The 17,336-nt window shown below is 40.3% G+C and overlaps 1 protein-coding gene across 1 annotated transcript; it reads left to right on the plus strand.

Moving 5' to 3' along the window:
- The first annotated feature begins 2,928 nt into the window (after window positions 1-2,928).
- On the plus strand, window positions 2,929-5,336 carry LOC108043020 (actin, larval muscle). The gene is made up of 3 exons (XM_017121547.2): window positions 2,929-3,064; window positions 3,130-4,091; window positions 4,780-5,336. The coding sequence occupies exons 2-3, from the start codon at window positions 3,167-3,169 to the stop codon at window positions 4,983-4,985; spliced, it is 1,131 nt and encodes a 376-aa protein (XP_016977036.1). The 5' UTR covers window positions 2,929-3,064; window positions 3,130-3,166; the 3' UTR covers window positions 4,986-5,336.
- The last annotated feature ends 12,000 nt before the right edge of the window (window positions 5,337-17,336 follow it).

The raw sequence follows: 17,336 nt of genomic DNA on the forward strand, positions 1-17,336 counted from the left end.
GCGCTGGAAGAATTTCGCTTAAAGTTTCAATCTTTGCGAGTATTATGTATATACGCATATTCCTATTACAAATCATAAATTAGCCATGGAACGTGAAGCGGAGCTGAGAATAGCCCAGCTCCGCGGCTCCCCTGCGGCATCTCCGATTTGGTATGCAACCGCGTGGCAAGTATTTTAATTTTTATGTGCACTGGCAACTTTCTTAGACCAGCTCGGCTCCCTTTCGCTCTCTTTCACTTTGGCGAAAGTTTCCGCATTGCGTGTTGGCTGCAGAAGCCGTGAAAGCAGCCGCAGATGGAGCTGGGGGCGGAGGGGGCGTGGCACTTGGTTCTGGCACCAAAGGTGGATCGTCCTGTCAACGCGCTAACTTTTTTCGGAGAATTTTTCTTTACAAACTTCTAGCTAAATAGAAGTTGGGGTCAGCCATTGCCAGGGAAGATTCGGAAGTTTCAAAAACCAATACTGGGATGAATCGGCTGTAGCCCACTAGAACACCAAACCGCTAAAGGTAAGATATTTATTTTATTTCACTTTGAATTTATTTCTTTAAAACAAATTCAAAAAGAAAACCCATAGATTTACTTATCAAGAACTAAATTTTAAGTTTACTTTTATCAGTTCGAATTCAGCAAGTTATTCAAACTCTGAAACACCAAAAATTGTTAGACAGATTCAGTATCAGAGTTTAGTTAACATGAGAATTAACCATTTTGAATTTAAGCTGTCTGATTTGATGTTATAATCCTAAGTTATACAGATTTAAATTGCATTGTTTTGAATTTTTTGATTGATTTTAATATTACCCTTGCAAAAAGCATAAAACTCACTTAAACATGGAAAATTAATGGTCCTCGTTATTATTTGACCATATTTAAAGTACTCCCATTTCGCACTTTTCAAGCTACCCTTCATTGTAGTTATCTGCTCTGCCAATGGAACTACAACTTTTTCGGTGGCGAGCATAATTTTTACCTCTTTCAACTGCCGACGCTCGTGCGGACAATGATACGTGGATGTTGTCCGTACCTGATCCGCACGGCAGTCACGTAGTGCTCCGTAGTTGCCGAGCACTTGCCAAAGTTAACGGGGCAGAAGTTCGAGTTCAGAAGTTTGCCCATTTACGGAATGCCCGCGGAATGCACTCTCTGCAGTCAGCCCTCGGATGGGGCACACTTAATTAGAATAGCGGGCATTAATCTTGTGGCTAATGCCACGTTGAGATCGAGCGATATCGGTGGACAGGCGCAAAATTGCCGAATGCACTCGTTCCTCCCGCCGTCCCTTCGCTTCCCTCTGGGCTGCCAGAAACATTCAAAATGATTTAATTCTATTTTTTCAATTTGATTTCAATGAAATCCACACGACGTCGTCAACATTTATAACATGTGTAAATGCTTTGGCTGCATTTTTGTGTGTGACAACATTCGGGCCACACCATCTATGGACTGAGTGGGGGACCGAAAGAGCATTGGCACAAATTTATCTTACCCGAACAGGGGAAAAGATGCCTGCAGAAACAAGAAAAATAAACAGGCTGTCCACTATATTGTATTGTTCGCGGGTTTTTCATGTTGTTGCTGCTGCCGCAGTTTTGCGGGGGTTTATTTATATAAAAACTTAAAAATATATCAACAGATGCCTATACAAGTCCTGGCGCATATTTTTCTACGTTCTCTTCTGTGTTCTTGTCGAAGTCATAGCAAAGTTGGCAGCCAGACATAATTTAGCGAAAACGAAATGAAACTAAATGATAAATGAATTGTAAGAATGAATCAAATTGAATACCCTGAAGAGTAAAAACAACGCCTAATGTCTAAATGGCGAATAAGTCTAAAAGGCTAATGAAAATAAATTATTCTGTCACGAAACCAACAGCTTAGATAAACACATTAATCGAAGCTCGTTAGATAAATCAATTAATACTGATCTTTGAATTTCTAAAACAGTTTATCTTATATTATTGTGAGCACTTTCTGCCATTTAAGTTTATCTTGAAAATAACTAGATTAAAAGATTGCATTTAGGGAAAATAATGTAAAAATATTGAAATAAAATCCGAATGCCTTTAAGGTGCTAGAAAATCAAACTTTTTTCCATACAAGTTTTATATGTAGTTTAATCAGCTATCTATATTTCGGCAATTAATGTAGCTTTTTATAAAGTTGTCTCCAATAATAGGATTAATATAGTTTCGAGTTTTGAAAGGGTGTGGCAAAAACTAATAGTCTATCTCGGTTAAAAAACGAATCTACAGAAAAATGTTCTAAAATCCCCCTAAAAACAAATTTTGTATTCTCCACAAAACTCCCTAGCAGTTCGAAACCATTTTGAACCGTTGTTAATCAGTAGAAAAGGTCTAGATGATTTTTAAGAAAAGTTCCGTGAAGCATAAGATAATTTTTTAACAACTAAACTAGCTCAAAAACACAATAAGAAAACACGGTTAAGAAGAATAGATAACGATGTAAGGGGCGCCTTCTTCTTTCGGTATTAGTGACAAATTTGTTGGCAGGGAAAATGTATATCTCTATCCACTGATCTGTTTCCCCCCACCTTCCCCACATAAAAGTGATTTCTTTCAATTTTTATTGAGTATTCTTTTCTCATTGATTCTATTTTAGTCGTTTTAAAGAATTTTAGACCAGATCTGGGACTGAAATCTGCTACTATATACACCAAATGAGTTACTATGTAAAACTCAAACTTAATGACGTCGATCAAACCTCAGTGACGTTGAACATCTCAATCTATCCCCCAAATCTTTACCCCGGAGATCGCAATCTAATGAGTTGTCCTAGCCGAAATACCCGAAATCAGAACACTTTAGTACAATCGAAATGATGTGCATCCGACCCTCCGGTTTGTCACCCTCCCCCCGCACGCCTGGTCCCCAGTTGGCGTAGCATATCGCGAAATTCATCAACATGTTACTAGATGAACAATTGTTCAGCACGACAGGGACATGGGCGTGGGGCTGGCGGACAGGGACAGAGCTTATTTAAATGCAGCTGTCGGAGCGCAGAACGAATCACTCTGATTGCTGTCGCTGTTGGATTTACACGTCGTGAGTGTCGCCCTGTCCGCACATCCGTAACTTGCAGAAAGGATAACCGATCTGTCTGTAAATAGTATCCTTGTAGTGCCGCCCGAACCAAACTAGCCAAAAATGTGTGACGAAGAAGCATCAGCCCTGGTGGTGGACAACGGCTCCGGCATGTGCAAGGCCGGGTTCGCCGGAGACGACGCGCCCCGCGCCGTGTTCCCCTCGATCGTGGGCCGTCCCCGGCACCAAGGTGTGATGGTGGGCATGGGACAGAAGGACTGCTACGTGGGCGACGAGGCGCAGAGCAAGCGCGGTATCCTCTCTCTGAAGTACCCCATCGAGCACGGCATCATCACGAACTGGGACGACATGGAGAAGGTCTGGCATCACACCTTCTACAACGAGCTGCGTGTGGCCCCCGAGGAGCACCCCGTCCTGCTGACCGAGGCGCCCCTCAACCCCAAGGCCAACCGCGAGAAGATGACCCAGATCATGTTCGAGACCTTCAACTCCCCGGCCATGTACGTGGCCATCCAGGCCGTGCTCTCCCTGTACGCCTCCGGCCGTACCACCGGCATCGTCCTGGACTCGGGAGACGGTGTCTCGCACACCGTGCCCATCTATGAGGGCTACGCCCTGCCCCACGCCATCCTCCGTCTGGATCTGGCTGGTCGCGATCTGACCGACTACCTGATGAAGATCCTCACCGAGCGCGGCTACAGCTTCACCACCACCGCCGAGCGTGAGATCGTGCGCGACATCAAGGAGAAGCTGTGCTATGTGGCCCTGGACTTCGAGCAGGAGATGGCCACCGCCGCCGCCTCCACTTCCCTGGAGAAGTCGTACGAGCTGCCCGATGGCCAGGTGATCACCATCGGCAACGAGCGCTTCCGCACCCCGGAGGCCCTCTTCCAGCCCTCGTTCCTGGGCATGGAGTCGTGCGGCATCCACGAGACCGTCTACCAGTCGATCATGAAGTGCGACGTGGACATCCGCAAGGATCTGTATGCCAACAACGTGCTGTCCGGCGGCACCACCATGTATCCAGGTGCGTACTTCCACTTTATGAGAACGCGAACCTGAAAATATGGAAATGGGGTCACGTTTCTATTAAAAAAGAAAGATAATTTCTATTTTTAAATACTGCGATGATTTTCTGAAATAGTTTTATGGGTTTATAAAACTTATTCAATTTATCGAGACCCCAATACATTTTTTTAATTTTCTTTTAGATATTTTTTTAAAAAATAATTTTTTTTTTGATGAATAGGTAGTAATTGAGTTTTAGGGAATAGCTCTTTTTTATTTTACCTTTTACACATGTATTCAAAAGACAAGAAAAAAAATTTTACATTCTTAATTATTTCTTATACAGAATCAGCATAGTATTATTTAAAAAAGGTTATTATTTGCAGATGTTTTTATAAATTAATTATTTGTTTTTTATAAAATAATTAATTTAATTAATTGATTGTTTTTTTTTTAAATTAATAAATTTAAATAATTTAGTATTATAGCCTAGAGCTGCAAGTATAAACGTATCATACCATGGTATTACCAGTGCGGTGGTCACAATGAAGTAGACCCAAAAAAAATATTTTAGTTTTTTCTATTTTTAGTTTTTGTGTTGGTTTTTAAAATTAATTAGTATAAGGTCTCATTGTAAATATGAAGTTGATGTCGAATTTTTTTGACTTAGTAGCATCCCGTAATGCATTCTATTTTTGCCTCTTCAGGTATCGCTGATCGTATGCAGAAGGAGATCACCGCCCTGGCTCCGTCCACCATCAAGATCAAGATCATCGCCCCGCCCGAGCGCAAGTACTCCGTCTGGATCGGTGGCTCCATCTTGGCCTCGCTGTCCACCTTCCAGCAGATGTGGATCTCCAAGCAGGAGTACGACGAATCCGGCCCCGGAATTGTCCACCGCAAGTGCTTCTAAGCACCCAAGCATCTAGCCCAAATCAACATCTCCTCGAGCGCTGCTCTGGTGTTTGTCTCTAGCATAAGACAGTCGACCAGGCACCAGGGACAAGGATGAGGACGCAGTTCAGTGAAAAGTATCTTTAAAATTACATTTAGTTGATGAAGAAGTTTTTAACATAGATAGAGAGGACAAGAGAAAAGAGAAGTGAATAATACCGGAAACGAGCGGCAAAGCCTTCTTTTTATTATTATTGCTATTTTTATTTGATTTGACTCGGAATTTGTATTGCTTTATTCGCTTGCCAGCGAAGAAAATCGCCAAAACAATCGGTTGTAACGTACAATAAAAACCAATAACCCATGTGAATCGAATCGAAGTCGAACGTCACAGGAAAGAGGCGGCAAGGAATGCGTGCTGGGAAACTTTTCTAATTAGGCCTTGGCGAATGTCAATCAGGCACTCGGCCAGCAAAAACTTTTGTTCTCGGACAGCTGGCAATCCAATCTCAGTTCGAGTATCTGTATCTTTGCTCGTCTGTCACATTTTGTTTGTCGTGCCCGGACAAATCCCCACACGCAGCGAGGTTCTGAGGAATGACTTCTGGAGGACAGACATCGTGTTTCCGAATACAAGGAGAGGTGACAGTCTTAACTGGCTCCCAACCGCTCACAGAACTTTCCGCCAACATAAATGTTTGTGCTCAACTTTTGGCTGCAAACTTTTCAGGTTTCGGCAAACTATGCATAAACCAGGTGCCAAAAACTGTTGCTTAATTAGTTAGGGCCAAACTTGCTGCAGTCGCAAAGAAGAGTCTAACTGAGTTTATTGGTTTAATGCCTGCTAAGTCGCCATCAACACGGAAACTCTTCTAATGACTTGGCAGCGACACCAGCAGTTCTTATGTTCCTGGGCACCCGAAACAAGTCCCAAATAATTGTCAACAGTTTCCAATTATGATGTCAGAGCATTGCTGCGGGGGTTTGGGTTAATGGAGCTTAGTTTTAGACCTTCATTGGTCGCCTCACTCGCAACTCCTGCACTCACGTCATCGGTCCATTGGTCATCGGATCCAAGTGCGGTTCATTATCCGCAGTCCAGTGAGGGAGCAGGCAAACAGGGAAATTAGTGCCGGCCGTTGCCATACAACTAAATGTATGGCGGGACTGGCTATTCTGAAATGATTGGGAAAGCCTGGCTGGAAATCGCCACTCAATCAATCAGTGGACACAGCGGGCCAACCAAATTTGCCATGAAGGGCTACAACTGAAGGTTTGAAAGGGGTTACAAAGCCTATAGGGTTATTTAGGCAACATTCAGTGGTAATTGCAATGCCAGAAAGCTTAGAAAAACCGACATTTCTAGTTAAATGGGTTGGTTTATATATTACATTTCATAATATGTTAGTAAAGAGTCTAACGGACAAGAAGTAACTTAGTATCGAAAAAAAACACGTTAATCGTAGAATTTTTGTTTTTTGAAAACTAAGTTAATTAAGATAATCAAAACCTGAATTGCCTTTAAGTATTTATCATTTAGGTACCTCCAAATAAACTCTTTAGCAATTAATCATATAATCTAAGTTACCTTTCCATACAGGATATCATATGGTCTGGCATCGCACTAGCATTTTCCCCTTGTTTTGTTTGGTTATGTTTGCCGTTCTTGTCTGCACATCAAATTGAATTTAATTACGGTCCGGCCAGGGTTTTCATACCACCCCACCTCAAAACAATACTACGTCGACTGTTTGTCTGTTTGTCGCTTCCAGCTTGCGGAAATTTTGCATTTGCTGCAACTGCAACTGCAAATGCAACTGCTCCACAAAGCTGCAAGTGTTGTGTGCGGCTTGTTTATTTTATGCTAATTTAATGCACTTCCCCCATCCACCGCCCTTATTGATACCATTATAATTTGGTGTTAATTCCGAAGGCAAATACTTCAATGTATTTGCTATTTTCATTATGCAGATTTGCCCGGGCGCAAAACAAACATGCTGGAATTAAAGCTAAAGTTAACGAGTTATCTTTCCACCCCTGTAAGCTGTGAGCGAATAAATGTAAGGGCGACGGGTGGGAAGCTCCACAAAAACTTGGACTTGATGGTCGATGGTTTTGACAAGCTAACAAATTGTTTTCCCTGGCTGGAGGTGCACCACATGCGGACAGGAAATTAATAAAGAAAAGGGCTCCACTATGATACCAGACCCCTCAATCTTCATCAGCCTAGGCGTCTTTCCCCATGTCCTATTGGCCTCCTAATGTCCACGCCCTCTCCTTCCTGTGAACTTAACTGACCACAGCAGTCCTCGTAATTGGGGCGACTCCATCAACTTCTTGGCCCATCACCATCCATTTCCGCTGGCTGTTGAAAATTTAAATTTATATGCCAAATGCCTGAAACTGACATTCCCCAAAAAGGGGAAAACTTTAGCTCACGCACAACAGGCTCTCACACCTGCGCACTTTTTGTTCTTAGTAATTTAAACTTAAATTCAATTAATGCACAGCAGGTGCAGGTGTTTTTTCTTTTCCTGGAAGATGGGAAGCCAGAGGAATTAATGGGAAATGGTCGGCGAAATGTCAAAGTTGAGCGATTGCAGCAACCAAACAATCGACATTGATGCATTACTGACTTTCAAAGGATGTGATTAAAGCTTACGCACATAAATCAGAAAGAGCAGTATATTTTTAATGTGATGCTGACAAACAAAGTTTGTTCTAATAAATAACATACATAGCATTACATGAAAGAACGCAGTGAAACAATTTGGGATATGCAAAAAAAGACTTATTGCTTTTTTTACTGAAAGAAAAACTTTTTTAAAGTTTAATAATAGCATGGTATATTCTATTTAGTATGGAGTCATTCCGTGTCAAACGTGCTAACATTTTTTTTAAATAACAAGAAAGGAAAGCTAACCTCGGGCGGAGCCGAAGTTGATATACCCTTGCAGAATATTCTGTAAATTATATTCTCCAAAATCGGATCGGTTATTCATATGATGCATTCTTAATACTCATAAAAAATCCGAACTTCCTAACTTTAAAAATACCAAAGTCGTTCAGTTATTTGGCAGCTATAAGATATAGTCGGCCGATCCTTATGAAATTTGGTAGGTCAGACTGATTGGCCAAAAATACAACCTGTAGAAAATCCCAACTTCCTAACTTTATCCATAATAAGGGTACTTTTTTGGAATTTTTAAATTAAAACAAGAAAGGAAAGCTAACTTCGGGCGGAGCCGAAGTTGAAAAACCCTTCAGAATATTCTGCAAATTATATTCTCCAAAATCATTCATAATGCATTCTTAATACTAATAAAAAATCGCAACTTCCTAACATTAAAAATACCAAAGTTATGCCATTTCCAATCGTTCAGTTATATGGCAGCCTGTAGATTTTAGTCGGCCGATCCTTATGAAATTGGATATGTCGATTTCATATAGGCAAAAATAAAACCCATAGAAAATCCCAACTTGTAGATTTCCAAACCCAAAATGACTTTTTGGTTAGTTATCTTCCGGCTGGATAAAATTTGAAGCTTAGCCTCCATAAATTTACTAGCACCGATATATGTTTGCCTAATACAAAACCCTAGAAAATCCCAACTGCAAAACTTTACAAACAATCAGATCAACATTCTATGAGAAATTATATGACACGCCTTGCTCACTGAAATTTGGTACGTCGGATTGATTGGCCAAATATAAAACCCATAGAAAGTCCCAACTTCCTAACTTAACAAACAGCAGACTTATACCATTTCCGATCAATGCACCCTTATATGGCCCTTCTAGGATATAGTCGACCGATCCCGGCCGTTCCGACTTATATACTGCGTCCAAGGAAAGAAGGGTTTGTGCAAAGTTTCAATTCGATATCTTTAAAACAGAGAGACTAGTTCGCGTAGAAACAGACAGACGCGACAGACAGACGGACAGACGGACAGACGGACAAACGCACAGACGGACAGACGGACAGACGGCCAGACGGACAGACGGACATGCCTATATCAACTCAGGAGGTGATCGACAGTGATGGGAAGTATATACATAATTGATAGGGCGGAAAGGTCTCTTCACTGCGTTGCACACTTTTGACCAAAATTATACTACCTTGTGCAAGGGTATAAAAATCATCTACAATATAGGTAAAAAGAAAACATTCTTAAACAGTTTTCTTAAATAACACTTTACGCCAATATGTTAGAAGAAGAAAATATACAAATATGCTATATTTGTGTTTTTTAGCTGCCTGTATTTTTTGTGGTACATGGAACGATTTTATATATGAAAATGACACCGAAATTGTAGAGTTTAAAAATGACTTTTTGGTTGTTTCTTCCGGCGGGAAAAATTTGAAGCTTAGCCTCCATATTTACTACACCGAAATATTTTTGTAATACAACAAATCAAGTGCAAAACCCCGCAACAACAGATCCATTCTTGAGAAATTATTGACACGCCTTGCTCACTCACACATGCGAGGGAGCGAAAACACACATCACTCACTCACATCCTCCTGACTTGTCCCTACAGGATTCTGCACCCTTTATCCCTTCTGCGTGGGCAGGTTTCGGGCTTAAGCCCCATGAATGAAGCGATTATCGCATCTTTGTCAGCAGCATCGACAGGAGCAGTTGAGGCAGGCATCCGCTGCCGACATGAGCCAGCACAAACAAACCCCAGAGGAGGAACCCCTCCCCGGGTTGCCTTATCAAGGTATCGACAGTGATGAGAGGTATCTACAAAATTGAAGAAAGGTAGTACAGGTACAATGTTACTATTGTGATTGAACTATCTTTACTAAGATAAACTTAAATTTATTTTGCGTTTAAGCTTAACAAGAAAGGAAAGCAAACTTTGGGCGGAGCCAAAGTTGATATACCCTTGCAGAATATTCTGTAAATTATATTCTCCAAAATTATTCATTGATGCATTCTTAATACTCATAAAAAATCCCAACTTCCTAACATTAAAAACACCAAAGTAATGGCATTTCCAATCGTTCAGTTATATGGCAGCTATAGTATATAGTAGGCCGATCCTTATGAAACTTAGAATTTCAGATTGATTGGCCAAAAATAAAACCCATAGAAAACCCCAACTTCCTAACTTTACAAACACCAAAGTTATGGCCTTTCCGATCGTTCAGTTATATGGCAGCTATAGGATATAGTCGTCCGATCCGGCTCGTTCCGACTTGTATACCTGCAATAGAAGGACAACTTTTGGGAAAGTTTCAAGCAGATATCTTTAAAACTGCGTAGAAACGGACGGACGGACGGACAGACGGACGGACAGACGTACAGACGGACATGGCTAGATCGACTCTCCTGGTGATTCTGATTAAGAATATATATACTTTATAGGGTCGGAAATGTCTCCTTCAGTGCGTTGCAAACTTTTGACTGAAATTATAATACCCTCTGCAAGGGTATAAAAATGAGGAAAACTTATTAAGAAACTTTGGAATAAGTAAGATTTCAGTTTTAATTTCATAAAATTACAGGGATTATGCATTTTATTCAAAATTTTGTCATTAAAATCTCTCTTATTATACCCATCACAAAATTGTATTTTTTATACCCTTGCAGAGGGTATTATAATTTTGGTCAAAAGTGTGCAACGCAGTGAAGGAGACACCTCCGACCCTATAAAGTATACATATTCTTGATTAGGATCACCTCCTGAGTTGATATAGCCATGTCCGTCTGTCCGTCTGTCTGTTTCTACGCAAACTAGTCTCTCAGTTTTAAAGATATCGAGACTGAAACTTTGCACACACCCTTTTTTCCTTTGCACACACGACTATATCCTAAAGCTGCCATATAACTGATTTATCGGATAACTTTTGCTAAGTAAGTTTTTTCTTGCGTTTTATTTTTTTGGCCAATCAATCCGACCTATTAAGCCGGATTCAAGGGACCGGCCAACTATATCCTATAGCTGCCATATAACTGAACGATCGGAAATGCCATAACTTGGGGGTTTTTTTACTCGAAGAGTAAGAAGTTGGGATCTTGTATTCATGCAAAAGTATGTAACAGGTAGAAGGAAGCGTTTCCGACCCTATAAAGTATATTTATTCTTGTTCAGGATCACTAGCTGAGTCGATCTAGCCATATCCGTCTGTCTGTCTGTCCGTATGAACGCTGAGATCTCGGAAACTATAAAAGCTAGAAGATTGGCATTTTGCATGTAGATTTTAGGAGTTCCAAGTTTGTTTCAAAATGACGCCCACAAGCCACAAGCTGTGGCCACAGTTTTGATGCTATTATGAAAATTTTAATTGATATGTATTTGTTTCGTCAATTCCTATCGATTGGCCTAATTAAAATTTGCCACGCCCACTCTAACGCCCAAAAACCCAATAAACGCTTAAGCCTGGCTAGCGCCTACATTAGCGCCACCTTTCATGGCCCGTAGCGCCATCTAACGGATGACTTTGGAACAGCTGGCCAAGGTGCTATCTTCGAGCGGCGAAAAACATACAAGAAGGCATATTTATATTAAGTTGTTTAGCTGGGTAACGATTGGTATTAATAGTCGAGCCACTAACTTTGCGTTCTTCTTGTTAAAGTTAGGAAGTTGGGATTTTTTATGAGTATTAAGAATGCATCATATGAATAATTTTGGAGAATATAATTTACAGAATATTCTCCTTTCTTGTTTTAAATGTAACAAAGAAAATATCCAGTTCAAAAAACATTAAGACCAGTTTTTGACAGGTACCTTCAGAACTTCTCATCACCGGGAACAGGTTAGCATCTGCCCAGCTCTGACAAAAACAAGGGTTTCATAAACATTCGTAGCGATATTGGAGTCCACTTTCTGCTGCCAGGCAACGTGCAAATCCTCTTTTTTCCCAACAACATTCCGCAACTCGAAGTCTGTGTGGGTGTGCACTCTTCTAATTCAATTAATAGTTGCTTGCAATTAAGTGCAGTGATTATTGAAAAAGAGGAAAAGAAGGCATTACAATAAACGGCTTTGGTTGCAGGGACACACTTCCCACACCGCCGTCATGATGCACAGAATACCGACTGACTTTAAATCGAGCCAAAGATAAAAGCGGAGAATGAGCGCAGCGTAGAGCAAAAAGAAAGCCACTTTGGAGTATGTGAAAGCGAACTGTTTTTTAATGCCCATCAGTCCGCATCAGCTTAATGCCGATTGCGAGGCTCTCGGCGACTGCGAAGCTCCGTCGGGATGATGCCCCAGCTCAAGCGATGATGTGATGAGTGCAATCCAAGAGCTTGAGCATACATAATTACCAGACTGGAGGACAGACTACCAACTAAATGGGGCAAGCTGAATTAAATAAGGAATGCGAATGGGGGCGACAGGAGCAGTTGTTCCATCATACAAAATGCTGACTTTAATTACCATAAATTTAGCATTTTTAGCTATGCTAGCGAGAGGAAATTCGCCAAAATCGTAAAAAGGAAGTGCTTCTTTATACGCTAGTGTGGCTCCGGGCTTACGGCTGTCAACAGCTGCCCGACTTAAGCTGAAACAATTTGCATAAGGGAGTAGCGGCCTCCGGCTTACCTGGGCTTTGAGGTGAACCTCAGCGCGTTTTACCAATAAAGCTGCTCCCATATGCAGGTGAGCCAGATGGACTGCTCAATCGAAGGAGTATCATTCTTAGCAGCTGCTATTTATGGGATTGTAATTCAGTGGGGAAGCACACAGATAAAAAATGTCTCGATAAAAAGTCAATACTCATGAAAGTTTAAGGGAGAGTTCTTAAATATGTTTGGTTTAAAGCACTTTAGCCCAGCTACATAAAGTCGTCTATTTCTAGGCAACACTTTAACGCTTTTAGAATATTTAATTTGTTCCTTATGGTTTTTAAATTTTGTGTTGTTATATGAAGTGGAAAAATAGGCAAAAGTTTGGGAACAACAAGAGCAGAAACAGACTTTGGGTTGACCTTAATTTTCTTTAAGAACATGCTAAATATTTGACCCTGAATGCTGCTCGGTTCTTTGGTTTCATGCGCAGGCAGCAAACTATTTTCATTTGCCAATCGAACAAAGCCACAAACTGGCTGGCAGAGGACTAGGGCGAAGGATAGGGCGCCAATAAAAACTTTCGGGCTTAAAACCGCAGAAAAGTTGAAAAGTTCGCTCTTGATTTTATGAATATTGACCGAATCAAATTCAATTGAATTGAAAAAGGCGCCGGCACAGAGAGATCGAAACAATTGCTGGGAGAAACTATTTAAAAGCGAATTTCGGTTTTGACCGAAGTTGAAACAATTGCAGTTTTCGTTTCCGTTTTGGCGCCATTTAATTGCAGCGAAAACTCTTTCTGAGTGTTCGCACCACGAGATCCCTCCAGACGCAGTGCTTCATGGCCTAATTGCGGTCGCCGAGGGGAAAAGTTCGGAATCGAGGATGGAGATTTCAATCAGGCAAGGGAAATGAAGGCGTAAGCACGAAAGTCTTTTGTTAATGTTTTCCTTTTGTGCCAGTTTTTTATTATTCGGCTGTAATTTAATAAATTTGCATTAGGCCGTCCTTAAATATAACTACCCTTTTCTTCTCGGGCTTGACTTGCTTTTAATAATAATAATATGGCTAAATTTAAAATTCAATATTTTCATATTACACCAGCTTCGGATATTGAAATTCCAGACGCGGTCTCGGTTTGTTTGCAGTAGCATTGTTGTTGCCACTGCCCTGGGCTTTCTTTTAATATTGCACACAATATGCAAAAGGTGGTGAGCCGAGGGGGTGGAAGGCTGTGGGCGGGGCTGCTGCAAAATAAAGAAAAGTGAGCAAGGAAAGTGAAAAGGTCGAGCAGAGCATGGCAACTGTTCCAGTGGCTTTTGCAGTTATTGTGCGAGTTTAGCTAAACGAGTTGGTAATGCCGGCGAGTTGTGGCCGTAATTTATGTGCCCCAATGGGCTGTGAGAATAGTAGGAGTGGTTTGCCAGAAGGAAGGTGGACGGACAGGAGATGGAATCCTAGTTAAGCTGGAGCGGACTTCTGCCAGGATATTGAAATGGTCAAGTTGAGCTGATGGAAATGAGTATAAAGTAGTAGTCTTTCCATTTTTATATAGGGTAGAAACTGTGAAGTTCCGTAAAGGAATGGCAATAAAGAGTATTCATTACCTGATTTATTTATAATTAAAAATCCTTCTGTTTAACCCACTCAAAGTCCACTCGACTGACACTCTAAAAATATTTTGAAAAATAATCGAATTTAGTTATTTCCCAAACACAAGTCACTAATTAAAAAACATTCCGGCAAATCAATAAAACTGCCTTTCCACTCGAATGTAAATAGCTTTGCTTGATGGCTATTGAATACACCATTGATAAATAAATATAGCCGTGCGGTTCTTTCGGTGACATCGAATATTGAAAATTGTATTATCCAAACCACAAAAAGAGCAAGCATCAAAACAACAGATATTTGGGGCAGCAGCAAAATACAGTTTCAATATTAAAAACGTGCAAAACATAGCAATAACGACAATCGCTTGGTACTTTGTTATTGACGCAGAATATCATGGCAATAAAATAACCAAACCGCAATCAAATTTTGGAAAAAAATTGTACAGTCATGACATTTGAATTCACTTTGGATCGGTGGGCTTTTTTCGACACGAATTTCTGGTTGCGATGGCGATTGGTTTGAATGTGGGCATGGATTACGGCTCGCTTAAAAATTGTTATTAACGCCCAGCTTCAAATAAAATTGTAAATTAAGTTTTAAGCCGAAAAATTAATTGCATTTCATGTGTATTATTGAATAACTCCATTCCCTCGGCAGCAAAAACAAAAGCACACTCGATGTTTGATTTACCTCTCGGTGGGCGTGCGAGCGAAGGTTGGAAAATGTTTAATTGATTGTAATGTGTGGCCAAATGAGCGTGGCTAATTAAGATTTAATGGAATCTGCAAGGGAACAAAACAGAAAAATTATGACTTCTGCCGTTAATTCCAGATGGCGTTGAACAAGTTGATGCGATGCTGAACTCTCCAGGCTTTTTCAACCGAAAAAGCTCCACCACATTAGCACATCATATCCGAAAATGCATCTGGTGCTGGACAGCCGACATCTCATCACACTCATCGTCATCATCATCATCGTCGTGTTTATTTCAACTTTTCCCCAACTGAGCTATTCGGATCTGTGCAACATATCTTTCTCATTCGCATTCTCTGCACCCCACACACAAACATCATTTGCAACGAACACCCAGGCAAAACAGTTGTTGTTTTGTTACCATCATGCAAAATGCAAATGACACGCCATTACCTCAGAAAAACAACACCAACAGTAGCAGCAGCTGCAGTCAGGGAATATGTAGTGGGTTGTGGAGAAAGGGGAGGGGGTTGAAGATGCTGTTGCCAGGAATACTTTTTGTTAAGCCCTAATGGCTTTTAATTGTTATATGAAATCGGGAAAAATGTTGCGAGCTAAGAACGACAGAAGACCGGCATGCGTGGCGTATGCGTAATATAAGGAATACGGCTCGTTGGACGACGCCAAAGAGCAATAAACTCTAAAGGAACGGAGCTGCCAGAATTGTAAACAATTCCAATTAGATTATTTAGTTTCCAAATATTATTGACTAATTATTATTGACATGGCAAACAAAAGACTATGATTTAAAAAAATTATCTACAAAGGAGTTACATATTTACTTATTGGATATAAAACAAGGTTTAGCGTTCAACAACTTAAAAAATGAAATTTTGGCTTTACACCGAATTGCTCAAATTTGGATGCTAGTGCACTGCTTTATCGACTTATGCTTTCTCTTAGATGGCGCTTAGATTGCTTTTCGTTTTCTCTTTCTTGTTTTCTCTCAATTTATCTCGCTTTGTAAAGAAAACAAAAGTTTTCCTGCTTGCTTAATGCCGCTAGGCACAAATCACAAACAAAATCGGGTCGTTGAGTAGGTCAGGACACTAACTCAATTTGTTGTCTAAGCAAAAGTTATCGCCTTGCTGCATTGGAGATGAAATCCGACAGACGTGATCAAAGCGACAAGTAACTTATAGATTATTTATTTACAAGCAAATAAAATTGGTTCATATTATAGGGAGTGAGATTACCCGACATTTTAAAATTGATTTAAGACAAATAAAGAAAGAAATAATTTACATAAAAACAAGAAAGGAAAGCTAACTTCGGGCGGAGCCGAAGTTGAAATACCCTTGCAGAATATTCTGCAAATTATATTCTCCAAAATTATTCATATGATGCATTCTTAATACTCATAAAAAATCCCAACTTCCTAACTTTAAAAACACCAAAGTTATGGCATTTCCAATCGTTCAGTTATGTATATGGCAGCTATAGAATATAGTCGGCCGATCTTTATGAAATTTGATATGTCGGATTAATTGGGCAAAAATAAAACCCATAGAAAATCCCAACTTCCTAGCTTAACAAACACTAAAGTTATGGCATTTCCGATCAATCAGTTATATGGCAGCTATAAGATATAGTCGGCCGATCCTTATGAAATTTGGTAGGTCGGATTAATTGGCCAAACATAAAACCCATAGAAAATCCCAACTTCCTAACTTAACAAACAGCAGAGTTATGGCATTTCCGATCAATCAGTTATATGGCAGCTATAGGATATAGTCGGCCGATCCCGGCCGTTCCGACTTATATACTGCGTGCAAAGGAAAGAAGGGTGTGTGCAAAGTTTGAATTCGATATCTTTAAAACTGAGAGACTAGTTCGCGTAGAAACAGACAGACGGACAGACAGACGGACAGACAGACGGACAGACAGACAGACGGACAGACGGACAGACGGACATGGCTATATCAACTCAGGAGGTGATCCTGATCAAGAATATATATACTTTATAGGGTCGGAGATGTCTCCTTCACTGCGTTGCACACTTTTGACCAAAATTATAATACCCTCTGCAAGGGTATAAAAAGATGCATGCTAAAAAGCATTCTTGTTTTCCATTTGACAAATTGTCAATTTAAATGTATTCCTTCGGAGTTTAATACTCGGTAGTCGTAGAGTGAATCGATACGTTATTTATGAAAGGAAGAAGAATAATTTTATTTTTGGTTTTATTGCCAGCCAGGCACGTGACTTACAAATTTATTTTGTCCTTGAATATCCAATGATATAAGAAACATTTTAGAGTCGAAACAAAACTAAAATATACTTTACGCTCTCTTTATTTATGCTTGGCTCCTGAATAATGTCAAATAAATTGATTTACGTGTTGTCTTGGTCAAACAAAAAAGAAGACAAAAAATAAATACTTAATGTATTTGGGTTTTAAGTGAAGCCATTAAAACCATTCCGTTTGAATTTAGGATTTGTTCAATTTATACATACATACATCACCAACATTAGCTTGT

The sequence above is a fragment of the Drosophila rhopaloa genome, unplaced genomic scaffold (assembly GCF_018152115.1).
Source record: "Drosophila rhopaloa isolate 14029-0021.01 unplaced genomic scaffold, ASM1815211v1 contig_216, whole genome shotgun sequence".
In the NCBI taxonomy this organism is placed as follows: Eukaryota; Metazoa; Arthropoda; class Insecta; order Diptera; family Drosophilidae; genus Drosophila; species Drosophila rhopaloa.

Excerpts from the sequence above, each read along its gene's own strand:
- LOC108043020 (XM_017121547.2), top strand. The coding sequence starts at position 3,167 with ATGTGTGACGAAGAAGCATCAGCCCTGGTGGTGGACAACGGCTCCGGC. Across the intron at positions 4,092-4,779 it reads CGGCACCACCATGTATCCAG|GTATCGCTGATCGTATGCAG; the intron begins GTGCGTACTTCC and ends TTGCCTCTTCAG.